Raw genomic sequence first — 26495 nt, 5'->3', positions numbered from 1 at the left:
CCTCAGGAACAACTATACAAAAATAGACAAATATACCCCTCCATTTTTACTAAATCGCAATACTGGTTTTTAGAGCAGGGAGATGCACTGAATGCCCTGTGCTGCTCTCGATGCTCATAGGCTCCCTGTGCTAAAAACCGCTATTTTGGTTTAGTAAAAGGGGGCCATAGTGCAAAATATAGACAGCAGATATAAATTTTTAACAGACATATTTTGATCACTAAACCGAAAATAAAATCATTTTTTCTACCTTTTTGTCTGGTGATTTCATGAGTCTCTGTTTGCACTTCCTTCTTCTGACTATAAATCCAATATTTTTTTCTTTCTGCCCCTCCCCTTTTCTTTCTGTCTCTCTTTCTTTCTCTCTCCACCTGCCCCCCCAAGCCATCGCGCCAATTTCTCCATTTCCCCCGATTCTTTCCCTACCCCCTAAGCCACCATGCCGATTTCTCCCCGCTTCCAAGAGCCAGGCCAGGAATGTACAAGCACTGGACTTACAAGACTTCACCTCTGATGTCAATTCTTACGTCGGAGAGGAAGTTCCAGGTCAGCCAGGCAGCGATTGGCTGGCCCAGAACTTCCTCTCTGACATCAGAATTGACGTCGGAGGTGAAGTCTTGTGAGTCCGGCGCTTGTACGCGCCTGGCCTGGCTCAGGAAGGCAGGAAGAAAAAGATTGCCAAAGCAACGTGATCGACTCACATTGCCTTTGCGATCTACTGGTCGATAGCGCTCGACCATTTGGGCACCCCTGCTGTTATGGTATTTTAGTCCCCCAAAAACTGCCTTATTTCCACTTCCTATTTATAAACTTTAATCAACAGATACAATACTACTTGATTCTACGTAAAGCAACAAAAAATTTTTTTTTCTACCTTTTGTCGTTTCTGCTTTAATCTTGTCTTCACTCTTCTTTCTAGCCAGCATCTGTCCGCTCTGTCTTCCATGCAGCATCAGCCCCTTTCATCCACTGTCCGCCCTCTCCCCGTTCCATATGGCATCTTCCCTCTTTTTATGCTCCTTCAATAAACTGTCTATCCTGTGCCCCTTCTCTTCTCCTTTGTACATGATTGATTTCAGCTCTGCCACCTCTCCATTTTTCTCTCTCTGTCAACACCCCGTCCCTATGCTCTGGCATCTCTCTCTTCTCCTTTCTTTCCTTCACACCCCACAGTCTGGTGTCTTCCCTTCCCTGATTCTCTGGCATCTCACTCCTTTCCTTTTCTTCCATCTCTCCCTCCCCCTCCATGCTCTGACATCTTCTCCTTCCTTTCCCCCTTCCTTTTCCCTTGGTCTGGCATACTTTCCTCCTTCCCTCCAATCCCTGGCATCTCGTTTCATTCCCTCCCTCATCTTCTTTCTCCCTCCAGTTGGGTGCAGCAAGTCTCTCCCCCTCTGCTCCCTTTCCTCCTTCTGTCACCCAAAGGCAGCAGCATTCACAATTCGCTGCTGTTGCCAGCTTCGGGACTTCTTCTCTGTCGGGTCCTGCCTTCATGGAAACAGAAGTAGGCAGAACCCGGCAGAGAGGAAGGCCTGAAGCTGGCAATAGCAGTGAATTGTAAATGTTGTTGCTAGCCGAAGAAGTTCATGACGTCAGGCTGAGCACCCGGGGCAGACTGCTACTCTCCCCCCGACCCTCCTATCTCTCCCTCCTTCCCATCACGAGACTCTAAACAGCATTGCTCTACTCTAAGCAGGCTACTTCAGGGCTTTCTCCTGCCGTGATTCCCTCTGGCACGTCACTGATGAGGGAAGGAGGGAGAGATAGGAGGGTCGGATCGGGTTGGGGGGGGCGCCTGGGATGATGATGAGGCTGCTGCTGCTGCCAGCGAATCCTAGGCCTGTGCCTACTGGGCCTATCCTTTAATCCGGCCCTGCTTCCCCCCCCCCCCCAATATGCCCTGACATCTCTCTCTTCCACTCCATGGTATGTTATCTCCTTTCCCTCCCTCCCATGGTCTTTGCATCTCTTTCCTTTTTTTCCTGATCTTCCTTCTCCCTCCTTCCCTCTCTTTCCCCAATTGGGTGCAGCAGCATTTCTCTTCCGCTCCCCCCTTTGGGTACAGCAGTATCATCAACATTTCTCTTTCCTCCCCCCAATTTGGTACAGCAGAAGCAGAATTTCTCTTCACCCTCCCCCCTAATTGGGTGCAGCAGCATGACTCTTCCCCCTCCCCCTATTGGGTACAGCAGCAGCATCATCAGCATTTCTCTTAACCCCCCCAATTGGGTACAGCAGAAGCACCAGCATTTCTCTTCCCCCTCCTCTTCTAAATAAGCTTCCCTCCATGGCTGGCCTATCTCCCGCATGCTCCGGGGCTCTAATGGTCCGTGCCGACTTCTCTTCCCTACCCCCCCCCCCGATCTAACTTTCGGTTTCGGAGGGAAGCCGGGTTCGAGTCGCTTGCTGGGTTTTGTTTTGTTTAAAGTCCGGCGGGAGTCTTTCGGCGGCTCTTCAGGCTGCGCGTTAAGCAGTGGTGGCAGCAGGATTCGGCAGATGACAGCCAGGTGGGCATCTAAATTTGCTGGGCGGAGCACCCGGCTGAAAAGCGCTGGGGAGAACACTGCACTGGTATATGTACTTTATTTATGCTGAAACAGTAACAAAGCAAAACCAAACAACAAATTCTGACAAATATATAATTACTGCCACAATGCACACTAAGGGATGGATTCTGTAACCAACGGCCAAGTTGGTGGCTGCTTTAAAAGCAACCATCGATTGCCTATCAATCATTCTAGGGCGCAAGTTACAGAATCGCAGCTTTGGGAAGTCCCTGCCATTCAGCTGATGGAGGAGGGGGGAATGCTACTGCCATGATTGGCTGAGCGGTTGCGACAGGGAAACTTCAAACCCTACCGCAAGTCGGCCGGCAGGAGGGATGCCCACTCCCTCATGCCGCAACCCCCAAACACCCCTATACTGTCCACGGCAGGATAGATGCCCACTCCCTCCTGCCAGCATCACCTGCAACAATCTCCAGCAGGAGGGATGCTTACTTCCTCCTGTTGACACTCCCCGCATCTCTGGCAGGAGGGATGCCCGCTCCTTCCTGCTGGCACCCCCATGGAAGTTGCCTTAGGGATCTGGCTAATCGAAATCTTAGGCCACTTAATCCCCGGCAGGAGGGATGCCCACTGCCTCCTGCTGGCACCCCCTGCAACAATTCTCAGAAGGGTTGCCCATGGAAGTGATCTGGGATCTGGCCAATCGCAATCTTAGGCCACTCCCAGTACATCCCAGAATGCACTGGGAAGGAGGCCTAAGACTCTGGTTGGCCCAGGTGCCTAAAGCCCTTCCTATGCCAATCAGGGCCTTAGGCTTCTTCCCAGGGCATCCCAGGATGCACCAGGAAGGTGAAGGCCCGCCATTCTGAAGAGGCGGGCCTGCTGGCCAGAGGGAGTGGGCATCCCTCCGGCCAGCCTTCTAGAAAAAAAGTACGTGGGGTTTTTTTTTGGGGGGGGGGGCGTTTCGGGGGTGCCAGCAAGATGGAGTGGGCATCCCTTCTACCAGAGATGTTGCAGAGACTGAAATGTAGGCCTGGGTTTTCTGGGTTTACATTTTGGTTGCCTATCTTGGTGTGAATCATGACTGAGTAGCTGTTTTAGCTCGCCTAATGCCACTTCTGGGGTTGGCCACACCTACTATTGCGCTCCAAGGTCTAAAATGGCTACTGAGCCACAATTCCAGTGGCCATTTCAGCCACCTTTTATTTAGGTGGCAGAAGGTGCTTCAACACTTCCGTTTGTGACTGCATCTTTCAATTACTTAGGCATCAGCAGGGCGCCTAGCAATGCCTAAATTCAGGCACTGGTTATAGAATTCTACCCAAAGCCCTAAAAATTGGGCCTGAAAAATAAAAAGTAAATCTCAAAACATAAGTATAATAAAAGTATCCACATATGTTGAAAATGCAAAGACTTTTTTGAAAGTTGTTCCCAAAGTCCTACCATCAAGCCCATGGACACAGATAACCAAGTGAATTCCTTCTTCCAAATTTTCTTCTTCTTCATCGTTTGGAGGAAAATATGGTATATTGGAAGCTAGTATAGACAGCTCACTGTACATGGACCCATCAAACTTCAATTCTTTCTTGAATTTTTCTTTAGCCTGATAAAATCTATAAAAAGCCTTAATTAAACACATACAGGATGCAGAATTTAATAGCAAAATGATATAAATGAAATGTTTATGGTAATATAACATGCATAAGAAATCATACTATGCTTCAATTGCAGACATCAAAATGATCTTTTCCTTTGCAAAATCAAAATGGCACCGAACTGTTGGATGTAGCGGGTTATAAATTTTTAAAATAAATATATAAATTATGATGCTTGATTTATTTATTTAAAAAATATTTATACCCTTCCAATTGCTAGCAGTCCTAGAAAAGAGGCTAGATTTCTAGAGGTGTACATGGTAATAATCCTGTTTGATTTCACCTTAATTTCTTTTTTTCCGTTCATTATCCCCCCCCTCTCCTTTTATCAAGCTGCATTAGGATTTTTTTTTTTTTTTTAAATTGACGACCACTGTGGTAAAAGCTCTGATGCTCATAGGAATTCTATGAGCATTGGTGCTTTTACTGCAGTGGCCAGTGATAAAAATAAACCCCAACGTGGTTTGATTACATTAGTGACTTTTATTCCGCCATTACCTTGCGGTTCAAGGTGTATTACTAAGAGGTTATCTGGACATTTCCAGGAGTGTTACAAAGTAGATCGGGTTACTTCGGGGGAGATCTAGACATTGTATTGGGGGTATATGTGTTAATGTGGTTTTACAAGCATAAATTAATGTATGTAGAAAGTTCTGTGTATAAAGGAAACAAAGTAAAACATGCATGTTTGTGCATTTCAGATTTCTTTACTAAGAAAAAAATTTGACTCTCTAAATTGCTTACTTTCACGAAAATTAGAAAATAAAAAACAATCTTTGGCAGCACAGAAACTGACAGTAACATGCAATGTTGTTGCAAAACCAGTTCATGAAATTTAGGAAAATGTACCTGAGCATCCTTTCATTCATCTGTTCATCAAGGTCATCAGAATTACAGGAAACAACTCCAAAAGAGCCTACTGGCTGCTGAGTTATAGGAATAGAGGTTTGCTTTGAACAGAAATCAATCATTGGCGGAGTCTCTTGGAGTATTGAAGAAAATGGCAAGCATGTGGCAGTGCAAGATATAGAAAGATTTATGCCTTCACCACTTTTTCTACTTTCAAGAGCTAAAGCAGAGACATTTGGTACAGGTTGATTTCCCTCTGTAACTGCAGAAGAAAATACACTAGTTTGGGCAATATCTTCTGCACCATCATTATCCTCATTATTGCCACTACTGTTTATGTATGGTGCATGATCCACAGTGGGAGAGTCATTAAGTTCAATTTCTTGTAAATTATGAAAATTCTCAAGTACCATTTCATCTGCATTTGGGACAATGGTTTCACCATCTCCAATAATGTTTTCTTTTGATGATGTTGTTGACGTTTGCATTCTCCATATACAGTCTGGCATTAAACTAGCACTGTTGGAGACATTTTCAACATGTGAAAAGCCTTCAGGCAAAGGCAAAGCTACCCCCAAAGTACTATGGTCACAGGTACCCACTTGAACTGTAAGAATGTTTGTATCCACATAGTTGCAGATGCTTTCTTTTAAACTAAGTTTATCTGAAGGATATTTAGTACCACCTTCACAGTGATGTGTAATTAGGTGTTTGTTTATATGTTTTGAATTATCAATCCTTACAGGTACATTTTCAGTGTCACATTTGTCCTCCATGAATAAAGCCTCAGAGCAATCACCTGTGATTGAACTGACCTCTAATTTGTCATGTACAGCTATGTCCTGACAACTAAATATTTTTCCTTTAGAGTCAATATTCTTTGATTCCTCAGCGTGCTCTGCTAAGTATGTCTGAGCATGTCCATATAGGGCTTCTGAGATTACATTTTCCTGTTTGGATAAAACTGCATCATCTGCAGAATCCTCTGGGCTACTGATATGTGGAGCTGAAGCAGACTTTGTCAGTTTTGTAAGCTCCATTTCCCTTGCTTCTTCTTCAAATGGCAAAGAACTAATTGAAGTCAATGATGCTTGAATCCCACTTGGTAAGCTTGTATTGCTTTCTGTTTGCCCTTCTCCTAAGGAGTTTCTGTGCAGGGTATGCCTTCTCACTAAATGCTGCAAATATTCACGATCACTGGGCAAGTCTAGAGCTCTGCTTCGAGCATCAGACCAAGCCACAGAGCTTGGTTCACTCTCAATCCCTGAGTCAGAAATTAGTGAGGATGATCTCTTTATAATCCCAGTGCCCAAAACAAAATCTCCACCTTCAAAAGTCTGTTGGTCCTGAGGAAAAGATTTGAATTGAACCGATTCTTTTTCTGCTTTGGTAAAAAGGTCCAAATTGTCCATTCTTGGCTCAGTTTTCAAAGAAGATTGAGTGGTCTTGCTGCTTTGACTTATCTGCTCATCAGGATTGTTTAAACAATTTTGAGCAATATTTTCAGATGTGATATTTTCATAGTTCTTAACCATAGCTGGTTCACTCATCCTAGTCCAGGCAAATACATCAGAAGTTTCTGCTGCCCCATCAGTACCCAAAGCACTGATTACCAACACCGCACCACCTTTGTATGGATCCCTATTGCTAGGCTTCACTTCAATATATGTTACACAGGGAGATTTGATTTCTTGAACTGTTTCTTCTGCAGGTTCTTCTGCACCTTTTTCAGTACTTGCTAAATTCTTGGGTTCCATGTCAATTGCAATTTCACTGGAACATAAGACATTATCTTGGAATAAATTACTTTGACTTTTTACCTCATTAACCTGACATTGATTAAAATCTCTGTCCAGAGAGGCATCAGCAGGTAAATCACTGTAGGCACAAGGTGTGTCCACTGAAATAGTTTCATTTATATTATTACTGTGGATTGGAGGATAATCTTTGCTGAAATCTGTATTTTCCAATGGAATCTCATTATCAGACATTAGGTCCACATTATCCTTTATTGTATCTAACACTTTCCTGTCCATAACAGGCGATGTGGTGCTTGATGTTTTTTCTAAGTCCTGAGCTGAAAATTAAATAATTAATTTGTGAGAAAATATTCAGTATATCTAACTTGTTCAGTTATTCTATAAGGAGATAGAGTCTTATAAATAAGGTTACTTGCCTTTAGCGGGTGTTCTATAAAGATAGTGGAATATATAGCATCAAATACAGGTTATGTCATCCAACAGAGCCTACTTGCGAATGCTTTCCAACTTCTTTACAACAACTTTTAAGGGCACTATACACGTATTAGCACATCTATTCACCAACTGGCAGTCTCAAGTCTTAACCCAAACCACTTGAAAAGCACCCATATCTGTTTGCCATACCCTCTATAGTCCCCCAACTGCCTCATCATTCCTTTTGTAATTCTCTACTTGAACAGTGTATACAGATTCTTTGTCCTGTTTGCCTGTCATAATTAGATTGTAAACTCTTTCAAGCAGGGAATGTCTTTTGCATGTTTAATGTACAAGGCTGTATGCATCTGGTAGCACTATAGAAATAATAAAGAGTAGCAGTAATAAGTAAGACTTGGCCACAGGAAGACGATAAAAATGATAAGGGGTTTGAAACTTTGAATCAAAAGAAGTACGAGAAGAGAATGGAAGACCTAAACATGTATACTCAGAGGAGACAAGGGACAAGGGAAATATGATATAGACATTTAAATACTTGAAAGGTATTAATATAGAACCAAATCTTTTCCAAACAATGTAAAATGGTAAAACTAGAGGGCATAACTTGAGGTTGCAGGGAGGAATACTTAGGAGTAATGTTAGGAAATTCTTTTATCACAGAGAGGGTGGTAGATGGCTGGAATGCCCTCTTGAGAGAGGTGGTGGAGAGGAAAACGGTGATGGAATTCAAAAAAGCATGGGATAAACACAGAGAATCTCTAATTACCCTCTCTCTCTGTAAGTCGCCTAAAGCCTGCATAGGTATGAGCGAAACACAAATGAAAGATTAAATAGAAAACAAATGGTAGAAATTAAATAACTAAGGCTGGTTTTGGGCAGACGTGTATGGTTTGTGCTCCATATATGGTAATTTGGTGTAGGATGGGCTGAGGAGGGCATCAATGGAAACTCCACTAACTTGGAACATAAGGACGTTACTGGCCAGACTTTACAGTAGATATCCTGCAAACAATGGGATGGTTGGGTAGGCTAGAGTGGGCTTATATGGCAACTTCAGCAGTTGCTACCTAGGACAATACTAGGTGGACTTTAGTCGATGGCCCAGAAATATCAAAGAAGAGACAAGTTAATTTAATTATGAATTTATAATAAAAATAACTAATGGGCAGACTGGATGGGCCATTCAGGTCTTTATCTGCCGTCATTTACCATATATATATATATATATATAAGATTATTTACAATTTGACATACCGACCATCAAACAAATATCTGGACGGTTTACAATTCCTATATAATACAACTCTGATGGGAGGATGGAGAGAAAGTAAGGTTATGTGTCTTGCTGTCAGAGAAAGCAGTTACTTACCTGTAACATCTATCCAGGGACAGCAGGCAGTTATTCTCACAGATAGGTGACATCAACCACGAACCCAGTATGGACAGCAAAAGTGTACTGTCACTTTAAACTTATTCAAAAATCTTGAAACTACCCATATTGTGCATACGCTGGTGCCTTCCCATCTGATATTGGCTCATGGGTCCATCAGATCAGTAAAAAAGCTAAGCAACCAAGTAGGGGAGGTGGGAGGGTTGCAAGAATATCTTCGTGCTGTCCTTGGTTAACACCTAGAACATAAGAACATAAGAAGCGCCATCTCTGGATCAGACCTTCGGTCCATCAAGTCCGGTGATCCGCACACATGGAGGCCCTGCCCGGTGTATACCTGGCGTAATTTTAGTCACCCATATCACTCTATGCCTCTTGTAAGGTGATGTGCATCTAGTTTGCTTTTGAATCCTAAAACGGTCGATTCCGCAATAACCTCCTCTGGGAGAGCATTCCAGGTGTCCACCACTCTCTGCGTGAAGCAGAATTTCCTGATATTTGTCTTGAACCTGTCCCCCCTTAGCTTCATTCCGTGTCCTCTTGTCCGTGTCAAGTTGGGCAATGTAAATATTTTTTTCTGCTCTATTTTGTTGATTCCTTTCAATATTTTGAAGGTCTCGATCATATCCCCTCGTAGTCTCCTTTTCTCAAGGGAGAACAATCCCAGTCTCTTCAGTCGATCCTCGTATTCCAGTTTCTCCATACCCTTTACTAGCTTCGTTGCTCGTCTCTGCACCCTCTCCAGCAGTTTTATATCATTCTTTAGGTTGGGAGACCAATGTTGGACGCAGTAGTCTAAGTGGGGTCTGACCATTGCTCTATAAAGCGGCATTATGACCCTCTCCGATCTACTCATGATTCCCTTCTTTATCATGCCCAATATTTTATTTGCTTTCTTTGCCGCTGCCGCACCTGTTACAGGTAAGTAGCTGTGCTTTATTCCAGAATAAGCAGGCAGCATAATCTCACAGATGTGAGGGATGGAGGAAAGTTGGCATCTAAACAGAGAATAAATTTTGTAGAACTGCTTGGTTGAATTGACTATCCCGCCTGGAATGATTCTCCAGACAGTAGTGGGATGTGAAAGTATGCATTGAGGACCTCAATGGGAATGGAACATAGATAAGATACTGAAGTCACCACTGCTCTAACATTATGTGCTGATATAACCTTCCAGCGGTAGCCCGGCCTGCGCACAGGAGATAAAGTCCAACCATGTAGAAGAGATTGTTCTTTTGCTTACAGGAGCTCCCAGCTTGTTAAGATCGAATGACAGGAAAACTTGAGTGGAAGTTCTATGATGCTTGGTCCGATCCAGGTAGTAAGCCAAAGCATGTTTGGGAGAGGCCTTAGACGCTTGGGCAAATCAAAGTCATAGGCCCCTCCCAGTGCATTCCAGGATGAATCGGGAATGGAAAGGCTCGCCATTTTGAAGTGGTGGGCCTGCCTGCAGAAGGAAGTGGCCTCCCTCCAGCAGATCTTCAATTTAAAGGTACAGGGGAAGTTGGGAGTTCACAGGAGGGAGCCTGGTGGCAGGAAGGAGTGGGCATCCCAACTGCCAATCTTTAATTTAAAGGTGACAGGGAGTAGAGAATGACACGGGGAACACATTTTTCCACATTCCCGCTGAACTCATTTTTCGGTCCCATACCTGCAAATTCTTTTTCAGTCCCTGCCCCATTTCTGGCAAGCTCTGTCCTCATCTGGACAAGTTTCAAACACTTTAAAATCATAAGTGTTCGAGGTTTGTGCAATTAAGACAGAGCATACAGGAATGGGACAGGGACAGTGACAAAACTCACGGGGACAGGACGGGGAAATTGAGTTCCTGTGGGGACGGGGACAAATTTGTCCCCATGGCATTCTCTAGCAGGGAGGTTCATGGAAAACCCTGGCAGCAGAAGGGAGTGGGCATCCTTCTTGCTGATATTTTTTAAGTTTGGGGCGGGGGGGGGGGGGGGGGAGAGGGTGTCCTGACATAACTTTTTTAAATGTTTTTAAAAAAAATGTTTTATTTATATATTAATGGCCACAGATGTACATATGTTACACATGCACATCTGTGGCCATTAAAATATAAATAAAACACCTACCTATCCCGAATAGATGAGCAGCAGGAGGCTGCTTCAGGGCTTCCCCTGCCACTCAGATAACTGGCCTTCCGCTGCCAGCTCGACCAACACTCATCAAGCCTGATGACTATCATCCGATGTTGCTCATTTACGTTGACAAAGAGGTACCCCTCCAAATGTATCAAAAGTAACTTTGTGGCTCTGGGAGAGAAGGTGAAGCAGTTAGGTGCACAGGTGGTATTCATAGAAACATAGAAAATGACGGCAGAAAAGGGCCATAGCCCATCAAGTCTGCCCACTCTAATGACCCTCCCCCTCGACTTTACCCCCCTAGAGATCCCATATGCGTATCCCATTTACTTTTAAAATCTGGCACTCTGCTGGCCACATCACCTGCAGTGGAAGTTCGTTCCAATGATCAACCACCCTTTCGGTGAAGAAATACTTCCTGGTGTTGCCATGAAATTTCCCTCCTCGGCCATCCTCCCTGTTGAAGGTAAGAGCCAGGTAGGCACGCATCCTGGAGATAAATGTGTGGCTACGTGGATGGTGTCATCAAGAGCATTTTGGCTTCCTGGACCATGGGATGATTTTCCAAGGGCAACTGAGCAGGGATAGTATACATCTATCAAAGAAGGGAAGAAGCATCTTCAGCAGTAGGCTGGCTAATCTACTGAAGAGGGCTTTAAACTAGAAGTGATGGGGCAGGGTGATCAAAGCTCCCGGATGAATATAAGGTAAGTAAATTACTGAATACCTCTGCATGGATGGGAAAAGGAGCAATGTCTGGAAAGCAGTATATATTAATGCTCGAAGTATGGGAAACATGATTCTGGATTTAGAAGCTGTGATGGAAGATGATGAGTTGGATATAGTGGTGATTACGGAGACATGGTTTATGGAGAACCATGACTGGGATGTAGTTATACCGGGCTATAATCTGTTTAGGAAAGACAAGGTAGGAAGAAAAGGAGGGGAGTAGCGTTATATGTTGAAGATCATATTAAAGCCACTCAATTGCAGGATCTGCAGGGCAAGAAACAGGCATTGTGGATCAATTTGGAAAGAGGGAATGGTAAATATATTTACCTTGGTGTGATATACAGGCCTCCTTCACAGATAGAAGAAGTGGACAGAGATTTAACAGTAGACATTCAGAATATGTTTAAAAAAAAAAAAGGGAAAGTTTTACTAATAGGTGATTTTAACAAGCCAGATGTTGATTGGGGTATCCCTACTGCAGGTTTCCTAGAAGTACGTTAGATAAGATTGTGAGCCCACTGGGACAGATAGGGAAATTATTGAGTACCTGATTGTAAATCCGCTTAGATAACCTTGATAGGCGGTATATAAAATCCTAATAAACTTGAAGTAGGGAGATCCTGGATTCTCTACAAGGAGAACTATTCCAGCAGTTGGTAATGGAACATACACAAGATGGGGTCATGCTAGTTAGTGCTTACAAACAGGGAAAGTGTTTCTGATGTTACAGTGGGTGATCATTTGGCATTCAGTGATCACTGCATGGTATGATTTAATATTAAGACGAGTATAGAGAGAGAGTTCATTCAAAAGTACAGGTTCTAGACTTCTGCTGCCCCTCAATTTCTCTACTTATAGACCTCCCAGAGAACTCCATTCCTTAGAAAAGCTGCTCTTAGCTGTACCTTTCTTAACTACTGCCAATTACAGACTTTAGCTGCCCCCTATGCCTGGAATAAATTACTCGGGTTTGTCCGCCAAGCCCCTTCCCTTAGCTTGTTTAAAAGCAGATTGAAAACTCACCTTTTTGATGTAGACTCCAATCCAATAACTTTACTCCCCATTGCCCATCAATATAGCTAGCAGATTAACCATTCCTCTTAACTGTATCCATGACATCCTGTTTGTCTGTCTTGTCTGTTTAGATTGTAAGCTCTTTCGAGCAGAGACAGTCTTCTTTGTGACTCTGTACAGTGCTATGTACACCTGGTAGTGCTAGTAGTAGTAGTAAAAAAAACTAACTTTGTTCAGATGGGGGGATTACGTCAGGAACTTATCTGGATGGTAATGTCTGGAAGGAGTAGAAATACAGTGGGCAAAACTAAAAGGTATTATTGTAAGGGCGACAAACCTCTTTTTGTGAGGAAAGTAAGTAAAAGTAAGAAGAAAAGAAGGCCACTTTGGTTCTCAAAAGTAGTAGCTGAGAAGGTAAGAGGTAACAGGGTAACTTTTATAAACTACAAAAGATCGCAGAAAGAGGAAGAAAGGCAAAAATATCTGGAAAAGTTAAGAGAGGTTGGTCGAGTACTCAGGAAAGCAAAGATACAAATGGAAGAAAAAATAGCTGTCACGGTAAAATGGGGAGACAAAACATTTTTTAGATATATCAGTGATAGGAAGAAATGCAAAAGTGACATTGTGAGACTCAAAAGGGGAGAATATGAAGAAACTGATAAAGAGGATGAATTTCTCAACAAAATTTCTGTTTTTGTTGTTTTTTAAAAAAATTCTTTATTCATTTATAATTTACAACAAGTGTACAATAAATAACAAACACGTAAGATACAGCATCACTTGAAAATCAGCAATCTTTCAACAAGAAAATTTAACCCTTCCCCCTCCTATATCACTTTTCCAACAAAATAGATATACCACATAAATATAATATCTTATCATTAGAATATATTATTAATAAAAACCCACCCCCCATACCACAATAAAAAATTAAAACAAAATTTCTGTTTTGTGTTCATAACTGAAATGCCAGGAGAGAAACCGCAAAAGACAAACGCAAATAGGGATGGAGGAGTGGTAGACCCTGATCGCTTTTCAGAGGGCTGTGTTTGTGAGGAGCTAGCTAAATTTTTTTTTTTTTAAATTCTTTATTCAGTTTTAACTCTTGCAACAAGTGTACAATATTCAATCAGATAATTCGTACAAATCACTTGACATTCTAACAATTATTGTCAAATGCATATAAAAAAGACCCCTCCCCCCATCCCATTCATCAGGAATAAACCCATTAAATCACATAACATACCTCCCCATCCCCACATTAAATATAGTCCTATGTAATAAAAAGGTGTCCAAGGTGTCTAATCATTAGAATATGCAATCAATTGGCCCCCAAATCTTTTTGAAACTTCCTTGCTGTATAGTAAGCACTCTCTCCATTTTATAAATACGACTAACTGAATTCTACCAAAAGGTATAATTAAGTTTAGTATAGTCCTTCCAATTTCCAGTAATATGTTGAATGGCAACCCCCGTCAGTATTAACAAAAGTTTATTGTTATTTGCTGAAATTTGACTCTTGAATCTCATAGATGTTCCAAATAAAATAGTATCATAGGATAGGGCAACATGATTTTCTAACATTGAATTAATTTGGGACCAAATTAACTTCCAAAAGGCATTGACAAAGGGACAGAAAAAAAGTAAATGATCTAGAGTCCCAGCATCTAAATTACAATGCCAGCATCTATTAGACCTAGAGCTATCCAACTTTTGTAAACGAACTGGGGTCCAAAAAGCTCTATGCAACAAAAAGAACCAAGTTTGTCTCATAGATGCTGACCTTGTACTTTTTTAATCTCCAATACCAAAGTCGTGGCCATTGAGAATCAGAAATTTGGTGCTTGATCTCAATGCTCCAAATATCCCTAAGATCAGTTTTTTGTTTTTTATTCAAATATCCATACAATTTATACCACTGCGCGGCTTGGTGACCCAAAAAATTTGCCTGAAAGCATAGGAATTCCAAACTATACTGAGTATTAAGAACTTTCCATTCAGGGAACCCCTCCTGAATAGCCTGCTTCAGCTGCAACCACTTAAAGCTTTGTGATTTATTTAATCCAAATTTATGTTGCAGCTGTGTAAAACTAAGCAGTGAACTATTAGAAACAACATCATTTAATGTCCTTATACCTGCAATAATCCAATGCTTCCAGACGATTTGAAAACCGCCAATTTTAATCTTGGAGTTTAGCCAAATGGATTGATTTAATGATTTAGAAATTGGATTTGGTGATAGATTACTAACATATTTTAAAGTTCTCCATGTATCAAGCAATATTCTATTGTCTTTATATTTCCTAAATTAAAAGTAGACAAAGTGATGGGGCTGGATGGTATACATCCAAGGGTGCTGAAGGAACTTAGTGAAGTTCTGGTTGCTCCGCTGATGGACCTTTTCAATGTTTCTCTAGATTCAGGAGTGGTACCAGAGGACTAGAGAAGGGTGGATGTGGTCCATCTATACAAAAGTGGAAGTAAGGAAGAAGTAGGGAATTACAAGACAGTAAGTGACTTCTGTGGTAAGCAAATGGATGGAAACACGTTTAGAACAAAGGATGGTAAAATTTCTGGAATCCGGTGGATTACAGGACCGGAGGCAACATGGATTCCTTTGAATGGATGACCAGAGAATTGGATAAAGAGAATGTGCTAGATATGGTGTATTTAGATTTTTGCAAAGCCTTTGACAGTGTTCTACACAGATATCTAATAAATAAACTGAGTGCCCTCGGGATGGGCCCCAAAGAGACGGGCTGGGTCAGGAACTGGATAAGTGGAAGATGATAGAGGGTAGTGGTCTATGGAGACTGCTCTGAGGAAAGGGATGTTACCAGTGGTGTGCCTCAAGGTTCTGTTTTTGGGCCTGTTCTGTTTTAACATTTTTTATAAGTAATATTGCTGAAGGGCTGTCAGGTAAGATTTGCCTCTTTGCAGATGATACCAAAATCTGCAATAGAGTAGATACCCCAGATGTAGTGAATAACATGAAGAAAGACCTAGCGAAGCTTGAAGAATGGTCTGAAATTTGACAGGTAAAACTTAATGCTAAGAAATGCAAGATCTTGCATTTGTGCCACAAAAACCCAGTTTAGGTGATGAAGAACTTGTGTGCCTGAAAGAAGAGAAGGACCTCGGTGTGCCTGAAAGAAGAGAAGGACCTCGGTGTGCCTGAAAGAAGAGCAGGACCTCTCCATGAAGAAGAATTTTCTAACATTGCTCCTAAGACTTGTTCCCTGTAATCTCAAATTATGCCCTTTAGTTTTACCATTTTTTTCTTCTTTGGAAAAGATTTTGTTCTATATTAATGCCTTTCAAGTATTTAAACATCTGTATCATATCTACCCTGTCCTTCCTCTCCTTCTAACTCCTCTCACCTTGGGTTCTGCATCCCCAATCCTATATGTAATGTCTGTCTGTACAAGTTAAATTGTAAACTCTTCCGAGAAGAGACCGTCTATAAATGTCAAAATATACAGTGCTGTGCACGCCTTTCAGTGCTATATAAGTGATAAGTAGTAGTGTTAGTAGTAGTAGGACAACAGGCAAATATTCTCACATGTGGGTGATATCATCCACAGAGGCCGATATTGACGGTGCTAAAGTGTACTGTCACTAACTTCTTTGGAAGTATCGAGACCGCTCATAGCACACATTAATGAATACCTTTCCATTCGATGTCGGCTTGAGGGACCATCAGTTCAGTAAACAAGTTAAGAAGCCAACTAGGGAGGGTTGTGAGAATATCCATCCCTTGCATATCAGTTAGGGCATCCCACATATGAGAATATGTGCCTGCTTGCCCTGCGATAAAGCACGATTACTTACCTGTAACAATTGTTATGCAGGGAAAGCAGGCAGATATTCTCACTGCCTGCTTTCCCTGCATAACAATTGTTACAGGCAAGTAATCGTGCTTTATCGCAGGGCAAGCAGGCACATATTCTCATATGTGGGATGTCCTAACTGATATGCAAGGGATGGAGGGAAGTTGGCATCTAATTAGAAAATAATCTTTGTAGAACTGCACAGTCAAACCAACTATCCCATCTGGAATGAGTCTCCAGACAGTAGTGGGATGTGATAGTATGAATTGAGGATCAGGTTGCTGCTTTATAAATGTCCTCAATGGGAGTGGAATGTAGATAAGCTACTGAAGATGCCATTGCTCTAACTTTATGTACTGTGACATGACCTTCCAGCAGAAGGAGATACAGTCTGGTAACCTTGCAGATATTGATCTCTCAGTAACAGGAGCTCCTAGTCTGTTGGAATCGAAAGACAGGAACAGCTGAGTACAGTAAAGGGCATAGTTGTGTTCTTAGGTTGCAAATCAGAAAAGACTTTTCAACCTATGAACACAAGTGTTTTGTCCGAATCACTCAGCAACTATTTCTCTGGCATTTGAAGTTTTGCACATCTCCTTTGGGTTCCTTGAAACAGACCCTCGAAACATGGCTCATGTCGGGACATGCTAACACACCTTAAAGCTAAGTGGAGTGGTTTTTCCTCTTATTGCCATTGAGAACAAATCTAGCATTCAAAGAGCATGTTGCCTTATTTACTATTATTTTGCATTAAAGTCATACACAGTGATGGGACGGTGGGTTCGGCTATAGGAGCCAAGGCTCTTGGTGAGATTACACAATTCTGAGTGTATGTGAAAATTGATTTACCTCACTTCTTAATACCTATATTTAAGATCCATTTTTGACTTTCATATATTGAGAAGTCTTGGTTCCTGTTACACTTAAAAAAGCATGGGACAAAATCAGTGTAATGAGGAAATGTGCAGATTAGACACACTATATCATGTGGCTTTTTATTTGCTGTCATAGTCAATTGATATCTTGCACCTGGGGGGGGGGGGGTCAAGTGATGCACGCAAACTAGCAGGATGTGCATCACCAGGCTTCATGGCATCTAACCCAAATATCAGCGAAAAAAGCCTCTCTATTATTTGTTATCACTCCCTGGTAAAAAAATGCTACTTCAGCCTACACATGCTGAGGAAAGTAAGATCCTGCTTCCACCAAAAACATTTTGCCGTTCTCGTCCAATCCATCATCCTCTCCAGACTGGACTACTGCAATCCTATCTTCATAAGCCTAACAAAGAAAAACCTTCACATACTCCAACGGATCCAAAATGCCGCGGCCAAGCTTATCTTTGCAAAAAGTAAATTCGATCACGTCTCACCGCTCCTTTCCAAGCTTCATTGGCTCCCGATAATTTCCAGAGTTCACTTCAAATGCATCTGCCTAACTTTCAAGATCCTCCACGGCATCCTTCCTCCTTTAATTCCACTTTCTTGGAATTCCTCAAATCTTAATACCACCAGATGTAATGTAATGTAATGTAATTTATTTCTTATATATCTACCCCAAAACTGAAATTATCCTTCCCCTCATTAAAAGGCATTTCCCACCCAGGAAAACTGGGAACTTCCCTCTCCTTCAGATTCATCGAGCTCTGGAACAACCTTACCTCCCCTCTTCTAAACCTGAGTGCTCTTCAACCCTTCCGTAAACATCTGAAAACCTGGCTCTTCTCCAAAACCTAACACTCCTCCCTCTTCTGACATCCTAGCCCTCTAACATTCTACTCCCCTCTGATCTTCATCTAGCCCTTCCTTGGAGTTCCTTTCTCATTACAATTCCTGTAAACCGTGCAAAGCTCCACAACTATGGAGATGGTGCAGTATACAAACCCAAGGTTTAGTTTAGTTTAGTTTATCACGAAGCCCGTCCTTATCAGCTGAACGATCTGAGAGAACTGAGTTCGGCTGCATATTTCTGGGGCACTAGGAGCCAGGAATACCCGCAGAGACTTCAAAACTCTCCAAAAGCAGGCCTGACATGCACGAGCAAAATACGGAGGCCAATGTATCACTGATTCCACCCCAAGTCAGAGAATGGGCTCAGGAAATATCTAAGATGGTCAATACAGCCCTGGAAGATCGCTTGAATAAGCTGCAGTTGGACGTAGATGGTATTAATGAAAAATTTGATGCACATTCCCAACGCATCTTAGAAGAGGAACGTTGAATTTCAGAGCAGGAGGATGAAGCCCAGCAGGTACAGTACAGGGTGGAGGGGTTATGGGCCCAGGTCACATCTTTTACTGACCGCCTAGAGGAGTCTTTAATAGACGCTGACCTTTATAATATCTTCCACAACTCGCTGATGGAAGCCTTGGGTCTGCCAGTATCAGCTAATACTTTCAGGGTTCAGAGGGATACGGCAGCCATGGTAGGGTTGGACATGGAAAAGGCTTTTGACAGTATCTCAATATCTATTTTGAGTCTTGGGAGAATTTGGGTTTGCAAGGAGAATTCATGACTGGATCCAGAGCTTATATCTGTGCTCATAGGCCCGATTACTGGTGAATGGCCAGCTTACCACACCATTTTCGTTAGAGAGAGGGACTCAACAGGGATACCCTCTATTTTCCACTCCTCTTTGTGTTGGCTATTGAGCCATTAGCCATAAAAATCCACGAAGACCCCTACATTCAAAGCATCAGGAAAGGGCACTGGGAGAACAGAATTAACCTTTTTGCCGATGACATACTATTATATTTGGCACAAGCGAATATACATTTAGATAGAGCCTTAGAACTAGTTAGGCATTTTGGCCAGATATCAGGACTGAGAGTCATCTGTGATAAATCGATTTAAAATCTGCAACAAACACTAAACCCCGAACAGCGAGAGCCAGATATATCAACTGGCAAGAGAAAGAACAGCTTTTGAAAGCTTACTGAAAGAAAGATCAATTGGAATATGAGGGAGCTAGATTACTCTTATTCAATGATTATTCTTCCAGAGTTGTGACACAACGGCAGGAAATGGCACCCATCTGTTCCTCTTTCCATAAGAAAGGGGTGAGATTTGCCCTGGTTTACCCGGCTAGCCTGCGAGTGTGGAGGGAGGGCAAAGTATTCACCCTCGTTGATAAAGCGGCAGCCCAGCAGTTCCTGGACTCTGTTAACCGGCCTGGAAATGAGCATGAGCATCCCTTGACTTCATTGGCCTGATTTTTCTCATTTCTGAATAGGGAATTGGTTACCTCAATGCCCTAGGTGGTAGGGAGATTGAGACGAGGCTACCTAGACTACTTCTGACCTTCATGGCTAGACTTCCTATGATAATATGCAAGGACAGTTCATAACAGGTTTTTTTTTTCAGGTTCTCCCGAGGTTTTGGACATATGTAGTTCTGCAAAGTTACATATGGTGCCTGCATAGCTGAGGTGCTGTTTCCCTGGGGCACTGCTTACTTCCATCACCATGCAGTAGACGGGCCAGGCAGGACACAGAATTTCTGGGGCAGGGTCAGAGAGAGCACACCCTCGTTGGACTATATTACCATTCTTTTTAGTACAATATTAACTCTTATGAGTGGGTTGCCTCTTCCAATATTTTCTATTGTTTGGGTGGAATATCTGCCTGTGGACATTTCACTGCTGCTGGAGTCTGGAAACCCCCCTATTCTATATCATTCTGTTCATATGATTGCATTCTTGGTTTCACTTGTTTCTGTTCTTTTTGTATTTTTGAGACTTCATGAGAGTAGGATTCTCATGGGAGGGGGATTAGTGGGGAGGGGGATTAGTGGGGAGGGGGAATGTGTCAAGGGGTGTATGATTGGAGGGGAATGAATAAGTTGTCTTGTGAGTTTGAGATGCAGGAAAGGAGCAGCTTATATTCATTGTTATGTCTTCGCTGACTGTCCAGCTCTTCTTATTGTAAACCGCCTCAAACTACTTTGGCTTTGGTGGTATATAAAAAATATTATTATTATATACACGATGGGAGGGGAACTGTGATCTTGGGAAGATTATACAACCACACTTGGTGAATGGCAAGAGGACTGGATGGTTTAGCTGGGGGACCGTTCAGTCTCATCGACAAAAATAATAATAATAATAATTTTATTCTTATATACCGCCAAAGCCATAGAAGTTTGAGGCAAGAAGCACTGGACAATCAGCGAAGAGGTTACAATCAAAGTCAGCAATACAATCTTACATAATGAAAGAATATGAGAGCTATATAGTTCTTAGTGTTACTGGTTGAATAGGCAGAGCTGAGTTGATTCTTAGTTTACAAATCGATTGAACAAATTTGTTTTTATCAGTTTTCTAAAATTGGAATAGGATGATGAGAGTGCGAAGACGTTACTAAGCCAATCGTTCCATTTGCCTGCCTGGAAGGCAAGAGTTCTGTCCAAGAATCTTTTGTAGTGGCAGGCTTTTATTGTCAGGTAGGTGAACAGATGTAGTCTTCGTGTGGGCCTAAGATAACTTGCCAGGTTGAAGTTGGAAACCAGGTAAGAAGGGGCCAGACCAAATATTGATTTATAACACAGACAGGAGAACTTAAACAGGATTCGCGCCTCTAGGGGCAGCCAATGGAGTTTTTGATAGTAGGGGCTTATGTGCTCCCATTTCTTGACTGGCAGGTTTGGAACCTTCTTTTCTCCACCTTATGGTTAAGCTTAAGTTAGCAACTCTTAATGTGGATGACCTTCATTCACCTATAAAACGGAAGGTTTTAAATTGGTTCAAGAAGGAAAGAGTAGATATAGAATACCTGCAAGAAACACACCTTAATGCTATAGAACATGGTAAACTGCAGAGAGAGTGGTTTGGTGAGGTGTGCTTCTCTGCATATAACAGTCACCAAAGGGGGGTGGCCATCTTGTTTCATAAACATCTACCAATCCATGTTCACAAAGTTATCCAAGATAAAGAAGGCAGATATGTGATTGTATTGGGAGAACAAATGGCTATTCTGCAATGTATATGCACCTAATATATACAACCATCATTTTTTAATCGGAGCTCTTGGCTAAACTAAGTTTATATCCTGAATACAAGTTATTCCTGGGGGGAGATTTTCACTTTACAGCTGACTCTACACTCGATTGTAAACCAGCTAAGCCATGTCTGAGGGACCAGGAAGCCAAAGGAGTAAACTTTTTAATCAGTCACTTGGCACTGCTAGATATATGGAGGATCTTGCCGATGGAACATACCTATACCTTTTTCTCTAACCCCCATAATAGCTATGCACGTTTGGACTACTTATTATCGTCCTCTGTGTCCTCCTTAGTGGAAGATGCAGATATTTTGGATACTCCTTTGTCAGACCACTCTCCAGCGCTTCTTACTTTACAGATTACCTCTGACCCCACTGAGCACACAAGGCGATTTACTGGCTACCTTTATAAAGATCTAATCTTCCATAAATATTTAAGGGAACAGTGGATAGATTATTATCACAATAATTTTACTCCAGACATTGACCCAGTGATATTTTGGGAGGCCTCAAAGAAAGTGGTGAGAGGGTTTATCACTGCTTATGTGGCTGGGCGGAGAAGAAAGTAAGAGGCAGGGTTTTTATCTCTTTCTGCCAAATTCCAAACACTACGTAGGAAACATATAGGTGGTCTGGCTATAACGGATCGGACCCACCTTCAGGAATTGAGGAGGAATTTGGATAACTCAGGATAATTATCAAAAATATAAGCTCTATTGTTTGGGGGAAGGGGGAAAGAGTGGGTCATCTGCTAGCAAACCTGCTAAGGCCAGCTTGGAAAACACAGGTGATTACATCCATTAGGGATAACCGTTTATACGAAGCAACAACAGAGTAGACATCAATTTGTTCATTATTATGAGAGTGTATATGCTTGCCGACCATTTACAAGCCAGGACTGTGATACTTTTTTTCCAGGGTCTTTCGCTACCATGATTGTCCACAGATCAGCTTATCCATTTAAACACTCCTATTTCAAGCCAAGAAATCATAGAGGGCATAAAATCACTGAATCTGACCAAAGCTCCTGGCCCAGAAGGTTATGGCCCGGAATACTATAAGATCTTATCTGATCTTGTCTCTCCCATGTTAAGATCTGCCTTTAATGCCTTGCACCATCAGAAGGGCCTGGGGAACCCTAACTTGGCGTTCATGCAGTAAGAGTTTCTATGGAGTGGAGTTTTTTTGGCTAAATGAAGCTGAACTGAGGCCTTTTTCTCCACTTTTCTTTTTCTTTTTGATTTTCTCTTATATGGGTGTGTGAATGGTGTGTGTATGTGATTAAGGCCTTGCAGTGTTGCAGAGTACTGTATTGTTTTCCATATAGGGCTCTGTTCTGAGTATATAAGTGGAACCCTAACTTAGCCCATGTAGTTCTACTACCCAAGCCCAGTAAAAATCCCTTGCAGGTGGGTTCCTACTGCCCTATTTCACTGCTCAGTCAGGAAGCCAAACTATTGGCGGCAATCCTGGCCAAGAGACTCAATACCTTCTTGCCCCAGCTTATCCATGAGAACCTCACCAGAGCCCTGATGGCTTTACATACTATATGAGGACAGGGGGGCACGGCACTCATGGAAGGGTTGGACATGGAAAAGGAAAAGGCTTTTGACAGTATCTCATGGCAATACCTATTTTGAGTCTTGGGAGAATATGGGTTTGCAGGGAGAATTCATGACTGGATCCGGAGCTTATATCTGTGCTCATAGGCCCGATTACTGGTGAATGGCCAGCTTACCACACCATTTTCGTTAGAGAGAGGGACTCAACAGAGATGCCCTCTATTTTCCACTCCTCTTTGTGTTGGCTATTGAGCCATTAGCCATAAAAATCCACGAAGATCCCTACATTCAAAGCATCAGGAAAGGGCACTGGGAGAACAGAATTAACCTTTTTGCCGATGACATACTATTATATTTGGCACAAGCAAATATACATTTAGATAGAGCCTTAGAACTAGTTAGGCATTTTGGCCAGATATCAGGACTGAGAGTCATCTGTGATAAATCGGAGCTACTGCCCCTGGGTACTGTTAAATAAGAACAGTGGCAGGCTGGATTGGCCATTCCCCCAGTGAATAAACCTATGCGGTATTTAGGGATCCATTTGTCCTAACTCCAAAACTATGTATCAATATAATGTACTGCACCATACTGAGGCCATTTGAGGTTTATGTCATAAATGGAGAGAACTACCTTTGGGCTTGTGGGGCAGGATAGCGATAACAAAAATGATACTACTGCCTAAGATATTCTGTCCGCTACAGACTATTCCTCTATGGATTGTAAATAAGGATGAAAAGATATTCTGTTCTATAATTTCCTTTTTATGTGTCTCAATCTACTTTAGTGTAGTGGAGAATTGTATATCATACACAGCAACAAAAGTGCTCCACTCTTTTGGCTAAGAGCAATGTCTTGAATGGAAGAAAAAGCCTCAGGTCTATTTTAGGTTGAGCAAACATGCTCAAACCTCCTCTACCCACATCATTGGCTCCAAAATACTTCCGTACAGACTTTGCTCTTGCTGCTATTCCATAAAGTTATTCCAAATTGACCCTTGACAAAAAGATGGGGGGCTTGAATTTGCCAGATCTTATAATGTAGCAGCCATGATGCGCTTCATTCATGAAGGCCTTATGGGTCATTCTAAATTTTCTCCATCGGGATGGCTGAATACGTGGTGCTCCCCTCACTCTTTCTTGATCCTGTTGCACTTGAATTTTTCAGATGCCACAGGAGGGACATCTAATGTACTCTTTTTGAAACTTATACTCTTGTTGGAGGTGATGGTGGAGACATCAGAAGAAGGCCTCTGAGGCCTCACTGTTGTTGCAGCTCCTTGGGAATGCAGCCTTTCCGCCCGGTATGGGAAGGTCCTAGTTTCAGCTGTGGGATCATGGGGGATGTGGTACTTTGAAAGATCTCTGGGATATGGGAGGAGGGACTTTTCCCACATTTGCCCAGGAGCAGACTAAATGGGCATTGCCCTCCACCCATTTCTGGGCCTATCTTCAGGTCTGTCATTATTATTGCACACTGAAGCAGTGCTGGGGTGACCTTTGGTTCCTTGGCCCCTTGGATCAACAATTTTTAAACACTCCTCCCGAAGCAAATACACTCTCCACCTGGTATAAACTTTTGAAAACCTCTGGGAACTTACATCCTATAGACCACATAGTGGTCCTTTGGCATAGAGACTTGGCGATTACTTATTCAAGACCATGATTTCTGGCACTGTTTGAATCTGCCCACACTCTGGTGGTCTCAGTAGATCTTAGGGAAATGCAATATAAGAAATTACATCGGGCCTATATTTCTCAAGTGACTATGGGTTTGTGGGAGGGTAATGTGTGCCCTAAATGCAATCGATTCCAGGGCACTTTGGTTCATCTATTCTTAGAATGCCCTACTACCGAGCTGTGGCTCCAGGTTCTCCTGGTGCTGGAACATAGAGTGAAATGTTCTATTCAATGGGACTATGACTTGCAATGCGCAAAAGAATTGACTGTGTGTCGCATACATAAAAGAAGGCCTTAATTTTATTCCAAGTATAAAAGTACTGACCATTCTGGGTGAAATCCACATATCTGTCCTCAAAAATAATGGGAAGAGAGTTCCAGTCTCCATCTATATCCAGACATTCTACAGGCAGAGGTGGCATGCTAGTGAAGTATTCAGAATTTCGTATGTCTGAAGACATCTGATTGTAGATTTGAATCCTAGTAGACAAGACATTAGGAATATATAAAAATAACTTTATTAACTGCAAAAACATCAAATTTCTCCATAATCTGCATAAGTAAACAGATATTCATTTCTGAAAATCGGCTTGATTGAAAGGCACAAATTACATGGGCTTCCACATTGCATTTATTTTAAACCAGGTTATAAAAAAGCATTCCTAGAGAAAGGAGCAATTAGGTTCTTACCTGCTAATTTTCTTTCTTTTAGACTCTCCAGATCGGCATAGTTTACCGATGGGTAATAGCTCACCATCATTAGCAGGTGGAGACAAACTTTTGGCTGTAGTATAAGTAGCTTTACTTCCCCCTAACATAGAAACATGATGGCAGATAAAGGCCAAATGGCCCATCTAGTCTGCCCATCCACAGTAACCATTATCTTTTTCTCTCTCTGAGAGATCCCACGTGCCTATCCCAGGCCCTTTTGAATTCAGACACAGTCTCTGTCTCCACTACCTCGTCTGGGAGACTGTTCCATGCATCTACCACCCTTTCTGTAAAAAAAATATTTCCTTAGATTACTCCGGAGCCTATCACCTCTTAACTTCATCCTTTGCCCTCTCATTGCAGAGTTTCCTTTCAAATGAAAGAGACTCGACTCATGCGCATTAAAGTGTGAACTAACTTGTCCAAATTCTCACCAAACAAGAAAGAGCCCTGAAAGAGAAATTTTGTAAGCTTAGCCTTAGATGCCGCATCTGCTGACCAAGCCCGGAGCCACAGGATATGACTGATCACCTCTGTCGTTTCGGAGGGGGAGCCATTCACCACGACCCTCTGAAGTCTACCTCCTAGCCAGTCCCCCACCCATGTAGTCAAGGTATCACCCAAACCTATAGAGCTCATCTTGCTCAACAACCTGCAGTGTGGTACGCTATCGAATGCTTTGCTGAAATCCAAGTACACGATGTCCAGGGACTCCCCAATATCCAGCTTCCTCGTCACCCAGTCAAAGAAGCTGATCAGGTTGGATTGACAAGACCTCCCCTTTGTGAACCCATATTGACGGGGAATTTGCGAGATCCCCGTCAACATGGGTTCACAAAAGGGAGGTCTTGTCAATCCAACCTGATCAGCTTCTTTGACTGGGTGACGAGGAAGCTGGATATTGGGGAGTCCCTGGACATCGTGTACTTGGATTTCAGCAAAGCATTCGATAGCGTACCACACCGCAGGTTGTTGAACAAGATGAGCTCTATAGGTTTGGGCGATACCTTGACTACATGGGTGGGGGACTAGCTACGAGGTAGACTTCAGAGGGTGGTGGTAAATGGCTCCCCTCCGAAATGACAGAGGTGATCAGTGGAGTACCGCAGGGCTCGGTCTTGGGCCCAATCTTATTCAACATCTTCATAAGGGACTTGGCTGAGGGGCTTCAGGGTAAATTAACATTATTCGCCGATGACGCCAAACTATGCAATATAGTAGGCAAGACCACAACAGGACCTGACATTAAATCCAAGACCGATAGTATGACGCA

General features: G+C 42.5%; 1 protein-coding gene across 10 annotated transcripts in view; it reads right to left on the bottom strand.

Annotated features, from left to right (window-relative positions):
- Positions 1–26495, bottom strand: part of FAM135B (family with sequence similarity 135 member B) — a 412048-nt gene that overhangs the window by 70300 nt on the left and 315253 nt on the right. For all 10 annotated transcript variants that reach the window (XM_033934533.1, XM_033934537.1, XM_033934535.1 and 7 more), the window contains 3 exons: positions 24837–24991; positions 5012–7088; positions 3951–4120 (listed from right to left, as the gene is read on the bottom strand). In XM_033934533.1, coding sequence (XP_033790424.1) covers positions 3951–4120; positions 5012–7088; positions 24837–24991 — 2402 coding nt within the window. The remainder of the gene's footprint in view (positions 1–3950; positions 4121–5011; positions 7089–24836; positions 24992–26495) is intronic.

The sequence above is a fragment of the Geotrypetes seraphini genome, chromosome 2 (assembly GCF_902459505.1).
Source record: "Geotrypetes seraphini chromosome 2, aGeoSer1.1, whole genome shotgun sequence".
NCBI classification, from domain to species: Eukaryota; Metazoa; Chordata; class Amphibia; order Gymnophiona; family Dermophiidae; genus Geotrypetes; species Geotrypetes seraphini.
Note: the sequence above shows the minus strand (reverse complement) of the source record. Positions and strands in the feature narration are given on the sequence as shown.